At 44.3% G+C, this 7072-nt stretch overlaps 1 protein-coding gene across 2 annotated transcripts in view; it reads right to left on the reverse strand.

Annotated features, from left to right (window-relative positions):
- LOC107380056 (neprilysin) overlaps positions 1 to 700 on the reverse strand; it is a 41332-nt gene extending 40632 nt beyond the window's left edge. Inside the window, exon 1 of one of the 2 annotated variants that reach the window (XM_015951083.3) lies at positions 445 to 700. In XM_015951083.3, coding sequence (XP_015806569.1) covers positions 445 to 487 — 43 coding nt within the window. In that variant the 5' untranslated portion in view covers positions 488 to 700. Of the gene's footprint in view, positions 170 to 444 lie in introns of those variants that run through there. The other variant, XM_015951084.3, reaches the window with a different exon arrangement.
- Positions 701 to 7072: the final 6372 nt, after the last annotated feature.

A 7072-nucleotide genomic window follows, 5' to 3' on the forward strand; every position in this document is an offset into this window, starting at 1 on the left:
TTTTGGAGCCATAATGCCCAGAGGTGATGAGATCATCCCAAACCGGTTTCCTGATGAGGGCTTCTTGCAAAAGCAGCATCAACGCAAAGGTAAGAATAACTTTTAAAGGTTTATTGCACCTAACACACTCTCTGCAGGATACCCAACATGCACTTATTCTCCAAGGAGTCCAAGACCAAGTGATAAAAATACACAACTGCAGCTCCAGGAACGGGCAGCTGGATGCGTGCCAGCTGCATCTCCTGTTGCACGTAAGGAACTCCGAGAGGGGTGGCATGATCAACTGGTGCACGCTGCTCCGTGTCACTTATCCACCCGGCAAACGCGCACATGCAAAAAATGATAATATAATGGTGGTGGTGAGCGCGCACGTGCAGAAACATAACGCCAAACGCTCGCACCGACCTGCGCAGATGGCACCAAAATTGTCAGCATTCCTCTTACCAGATATGTCAGGAAATTTTCGGTCGATGACATAAATGGGCATCACATCCACTGATCAAACGTCCATTCAGTCCACGAAGGGAGATGCTGATCGATCGATTTCACAAAGAGGATCCCAATCCGTTCCCGCCTCTCCTCCTTATTATCTCCCCCTTTTTTACTTCTTCCTCCGGCTCTCTTGTTTCAGGAGAGCACATTCACCCAAACGCAGGCACAGAGCCCGGCTCCAATGCTGCGCTGCGCCTCATCTACCCAGAGAGGTTCACTGCTGAATTAGTATGATCCATCAGATGCGTGCGCGGCGCAACCGCTCAAGAGTGTGAGATCCAAATGCGGTGGGGGCTGGGGAGGGGGACCCCGCGTTTACAAGAACGCCCGTGACAGATAAGCGAGGAAAGGAAGTGATAAATGAAGTTCCCCCTGCGCAGAACCGCAACCTCCTTCTCCGTTGGGCGGTGTTGGAGAGGCGCCTCGCGAGACGCGCCTCAGAGCGCAGGTTCAGGTGAGCGGGGTGATGGACTGATTGGTCACCGCTGACTAACATAGACATGGCTGTCAGTGGAAGTACAACAAAGTATGTTCTCAACACTAATAAGCTCACATTATTAAGCGTGAATGGAGTAGATGTGATTGTCCCCAATGCAGGGGTGCGTCTATACCGATTTAAAAGGGGGCCAGGTGGGGGCCAACTGAAAAATGGGGTCCACTGATAATGGTTAACATAGTTAACTTTTGGGAAAAAAAAGAAATAATAATAATGAACATTTTTAACCATATTTGCTATGTAAATACTGGTACTTGTTTGTGTTTCCATTTAAGACCACCTATTGCACATTTTCAACATATTATTAAAATACAGTTAAAGTATCACTAAACAGCTTCTCCATCCTTCTGATTGAAAGTGTAATTACAACTGTCAAAACAACCCTGCAGCAGTCTGCTGTGGCTAGCGCTAACAATGAGCTAACAGTAACATGAGCCAAATGATTCAAAATAAGCCATAAATTTAAACGATCGTCAGTGGTGGACAAAAAGATTACCAGTAGCAGGGGTGGCGTTAGGCCCGGCTACTTGGGCTGAAGCCCCGGATGTTTTATGAAAAGCCCCGGATCTAAATCGCGGAAGTAACATGCAGTACCATAGTCCAACAGAGAGGGAGCAGCTGGCAGTAGTTTGTATACAGCCTGCCTGAGCCTCCACCACTGAAGAAGAAGCCCTTCAGCAGCCGGCTTCTTCCACACTCTGTCTGAAACGCATGAGTGAAGACGGACATAAGGACATTTTTTAGACAAAAGGTACAACAGAACCCCAGCTTTGATGAGACTGGTGTTGACTCAGGTTTGTGAGTCTTATTTGAAAATATTTGTTGTGCTGCTGGTTTGCCTAAAGTTAGCTTACTATCAGGTAAAGTTGTTGGAGAAAGAACGCGGGAATATTTACTATCATCTCACACTAAACACTAACAGGAACAATACTCTGCCCTAAAAATGCTTAATATGTAGCTTCAGATTAAAAAATTATGTGGTACAAGACAAATATATATGTTGACTAGTGCGTGCCACGTGTGTGTGCACGCGCATGAGTGTGCACGTGTGTGTGTGTTAAGCTCTGGATCTTCTTCAGTCCTAAATCCGCCCCTGACCATTAGCAACATAACCAGGTCACCATCAGCCCGTGATTTTGTAGCCTCCTTTAGCTTCCTCAAACTAGGCTGCCTTGATGTTCCTGCTTTGGCTTTAGCTCGTTGCTTCAGCAACATCACTCTCTGACTTTTACTTTCAGGCATGATACCATCAAGAAGTTATTTTTCTTCTTCTTCTGTTTTTAATTGACAGCTGGCAAATTGAAAAAGCTGACTGCTAGCCTTTAACTCATTCACTGCCATTGATGACTAAAGTCGTCATTTGCTTGTTTTTACTGTGTGGGCGTCGGAACGAGCCCCCGCACCATGAGAACAAACATCTCAGCTCTAAAGCCGATCTTCATCTGCTTACGTCACACGTCACGTGATCAGGAAGCAGAAAATCCATGTGGTAGGAGATCGTTTTGGGCCGCTGCTGTAAAAAAAGGTGAGGTGCGAACCGGAAAAGCTGCCAATCACAATTCAACAACGGATTATGAAAGAACGCGTAAGGCTCGAAACGCGCGGATTCTTCCTGATGTAAGAAGTGAGTCTCCGCTTTGTTTTGGCGTTGCAATGTTTTGTCACTCTTAAAAAAAACAGTAAAAATGGTGAGAAATGCTGGCAGCGAAGGGCTTTACCGGTCAGGAAACGGCTGGCAGCGAAGGAGTTCAATTAGCTTCTGGCCCAGAAAAGAGCTAACAGCTGTTACGCAGGTAAAGAGTGCCCCTTAGGGCACCTATCAACTCAACAAAATTGTTAAGTGCTGTTTGTTGTCAGTAGAGGGCTGCAGAGTGCTGTCCCATGTGAAATTGGTAAAGGTAACACAATCACTGAACCCCACTTGTAAAGGGATTGGTTAAAGTGTTGAAAATCTGCTTAGCGTCGCTAAAATATTGCTACATACCTTTACTAGGAATTAATTTTGATTTCAAAAGAGTGTGTATTGTGTGGGTGGGGCACATACAGTGGGGCAAAAAAGTATTTAGTCAGCCACCAATTGTGCAAGTTCTCCCACTTAAAATGATGACAGAGGTCAGTAAATTTCATCATAGGTACACTTCAACTGTGAGTGACAGAATGTGAAAAAAAAAATCCATGAATTCACATGGCAGGATTTTTAAAGAATTTATTTGTAAATCAGGGTGGAAAATAAGTATTTGATCAATAACAAAAATTCAACTCAATACTTTGTAACATAACCTTTGTTGGCAATAACAGAGGTCAAATGATTGCTATAGGTCTTTACCAGGTTTGCACACACAGTAGCTGGTATTTTGGCCCATTCCTCCATGCAGATCTTCTCGAGAGCAGTGATGTTTTGGGGCTGTCGCCGAGCAACACGGACTTTCAACTCCGTCCACAGGTCCCCCCGTGTGGTTCTGGGATTCTTGCTCACCATTCTCATGATCATTTTGACCCCACGGGATGAGATCTTGCGTGGATCCCCAGATCGAGGGAGATTATCAGTGGTCTTGTATGTCTTCCATTTTCTGATAATTGCTCCCACAGTTGATTTTTTCACACCAAGCTACTTGCCTATTGTAGATTCACTCTTCCCAGTCTGGTGCAGCTCTACAATTCTTTTCCTGGTGTCCTTCGAAAGCTCTTTGGTCTTGGCCATAGTGGAGTTTGGAGTCTGACTGTTTGAGGCTGTGGACAGGTGTCTTTTATACAGATAATGAGTTCAAACAGGTGCCATTAATACAGGTAACAAGTGGAGGACAGAAAAGCTTCTTAAAGAAGACGTTACAGGTCTGTGAGAGCCAGAGATTTTCCTTGTTTAAAGTGATCAAATACTTATTTTCCACCCTGATTTACAAATAAATTCTTTAAAAATCCTGCCATGTGAATTCATGGATTTCTTTTCACATTCTGTCTCTCACAGTTGAAGTGTATGATGTAAATTACTGACCTCCGTCATCATTTTAAGTGGGAGAACTTGCACAATCGGTGGCTGACTAAATACTTTTTTGCCCCACTGTAAATGACGAGAATGGTGGTCACTGATCCAGATTTTACTCTTAATTTTTGGAATGTTTGGTCAAAAATTTTTTTTATGTAAAATTCACCTTATTTCAGTAAAATTAAGTACAAATAATCAACGGACCAACACTTTTTCTTCTTCTGAAAGACCCACGTGTCATTACCTTTCTTTTTCAAAAACAAGATGCAAATGTTTAAATAATGCATTCCGATCCATCCCATGTCTTCTCTCAGGAATATTACACCAGTTTTAAAATCGCTGCATTGGCTTCCTGTACATTTTAGGATCAATTTTAAAGTTCTTTTATTGGTTTATAAACGTCTCCATGGCCTTGGACCATCCTATTTAGCTGACCTTCTCTTAAATTATGAGCCCCCGCGGACCCTGAGGTCCTCCACTACTGGCCTTTTAGTCAAACCAAAAGTTCTAACCAAAACTTACGGCGAAGCATCATTTTCCTACACGGCCCTCGTCTGTGGAACGGTCTGCCGGAGAACCTTAGGGATGGTGAAAGTATTTAAGTTTTTAAAAAGAGGCTCAAGACCTACTTTTTTACCTTGGCTTTTCATTCATAAATTTAACAATTTTTAGCTCATTTTAATTTAATTCTTTTTTTACTAAAGCACTTTGTGCTCATTTTATCATATAAAGTGCTCTACATATAAAACTTTATTCGATTTGATTTAATTTTCTCAGTTGGGTTGGTGAGAAAAAAGAGGCAATACAAAATTTAGGGAGTTTTAAAGGTGCTGTGTTTTCACAGGAGGCTATCTAACTAATACTGCGTTACGAGAGTTGGGTAATCACCTTCGCATACGGAGTTACATCACTTTCTCATAATAAAGAAATCTTTTGTCCTGTGAAGGGCAAAATGACTCATTGACACTAGTCATCTCCTCTCTTAAATTCAAATGAAATATGCAGCTAGGTGTGAGCATATTTCCTGTCACCCACATAAACTCAGATGATTTTATTCTAGTGGCTACAGGCAAAATCTCTTTTCATCACCAGCGGTTCTCAAAGGTGGAATGAGAACCCGTGGTGGGTCATAAAACACCAAGTGAGGGGTCTTTAGATAGAAGTCAAAATAATACATATGCTTCTACATGATTTGTAACCGTATATTTTCTACATAATTGCTGCATGAGAAAGAAACACTAGTCATAAATGAGTGTGTTGGTTGTTGAAGTCGTTTGGTTTGTAATTAAGCCTTCATCTAACACTCCTTTCAGTTAGACTGCTACTCCAACAACAGCAAACGAAGTCAGCAAAGCCTGTATGTTCCTGACACACCTACGTTGAATGATAATGTTCCTTGAGAGTGGGAAAAGTTCTCTTCATGGATACTTACTGGGCACTTTTGTGGGTCTGAGGCTGAAACGTTGAAGAACCACCAATTCACCAAGCTGATGTCCGGAAACTTTAAAAGTCAAAAGTTATCTTCCCAGTATTTCTGAGTGTTGGTTACTCACAGCGTGAACAGAATCAGCTAAACATGCAGCAGAGCTCGGTTTTTTTTACCCCAAGTCTTTTTCACTGTGAAATTGTGTATTGGAGGTTATTTGCTGGGCTGCAGCTCTAGTTGTTACTCAACACTAAAATGGTATTTGGCATTTGGGCATCAGGTAGCAGTTGTTTCAACATATTGGAATGCTTTCTCTGTTATTTACTGGCAGAAATTAAAGGCCTGGGACTTGTATACCAAGGTTTTAAACTAGGGTCAAGTCAGTTTACATTGAAAAAGGATGACGTCAGGATAGTGTTTGGATCAAATACTGACAATGTTTTTAGCACTGTTAGCATTAGGGCACTGTGTTAGGGAGTGACTCTGCTACTCAGTAAATGTAAAACCAGCTATGTTATATGCATTTTTTGTATAATAACCCCTACTTCACACTAGAAGCATCAGCAGAGCAGAACAGCGCTGCTTCAGAGTAGAATCCATTACAATCTATGGGGTGATTCAAACCAGCTGCAGCGCAGGGATTTTTGGGCGCGTCCTAGAAGCGGCTCACTGCACCGCACCGCTGAATATAGGTTCAGGTTCTATTTTTGCTACAAGCCACTTCTGGGACACAACAATTTAACATAGGGATAGACAGGAAATCCCCATCGGGGGCAGTACCTGTGGAGTGGCAGACCGGGGTGGTGGTCCCCATCTTTAAGAAGGGTGACCTGAGGGTGTGTTCCAACTATAGGGGGATCACACTCCTCAGCCTCCCTGGAAAGGTCTACTCCAAGGTACTGGAGAGGAGGGTCCGATCGATAGTTGAATCTCAGATTGAGGAGGAGAAATGTGTTTTTCGTCCTGGCCGTGGAACTGTGGACCAGCTCTATACCCTTGCAAGGGTGATGGAGGGGGCATGGGAGTTTGCCCAACCAATCCACGTGTTTTGTGGATTTGGAGAAGGCTTATGACCGTGTCCCCAGGGGCACCCTGTGGGGGACGCTCCAGGAATATGGGGTGGGTGGCTTTCTGTTAAGGGCCATTCAGTCCCTTTACCAGAGGAGCGTGAGTTTGGTCCGCATAGCCGGTAGTAAGTCGGACCTGTTCCCGGCGAGGGTTGGACTCCGCCAGGGCTGCGCTTTGTCACCGGTTCTGTTCATTACCTTTATGGACAGAATTTCTAGGTGCAGCCGTGGTGTGGAGTGTGTCGAGTTTGGTGGCAGGAGAATCTCGTCTCTGCTTTTTGCGGATGATGTGGTCCTCCTAGCTTCATCCAGCTCTGACCTTCAGCTCTTGCTGGGTAGGTTTGCGGCCGAGTGTGAAGTGACTGGGATGAGGATCAGCACCTCCAAATCTGAGACCATGGTTCTCGACCGGTGGCTTGCCAACTCCGGGTCGGGAGAGAGGTCCTACCTCCAGTGGAGGAGTTTAAGTAACTCGGGGTCTTGTTCACGAGTGAGGGTAGGAGTGATCGGGAGATCGACAGGCGGATTGGTTCGGCGTCTGCAGTGATGCGGACGCTGAGCCGATCTGTCGTGGTGAAGAGGGAGTTGAACCAGAAAGCGAGGCTCTC

The sequence above is a fragment of the Nothobranchius furzeri genome, chromosome 13 (assembly GCF_043380555.1).
Source record: "Nothobranchius furzeri strain GRZ-AD chromosome 13, NfurGRZ-RIMD1, whole genome shotgun sequence".
In the NCBI taxonomy this organism is placed as follows: Eukaryota; Metazoa; Chordata; class Actinopteri; order Cyprinodontiformes; family Nothobranchiidae; genus Nothobranchius; species Nothobranchius furzeri.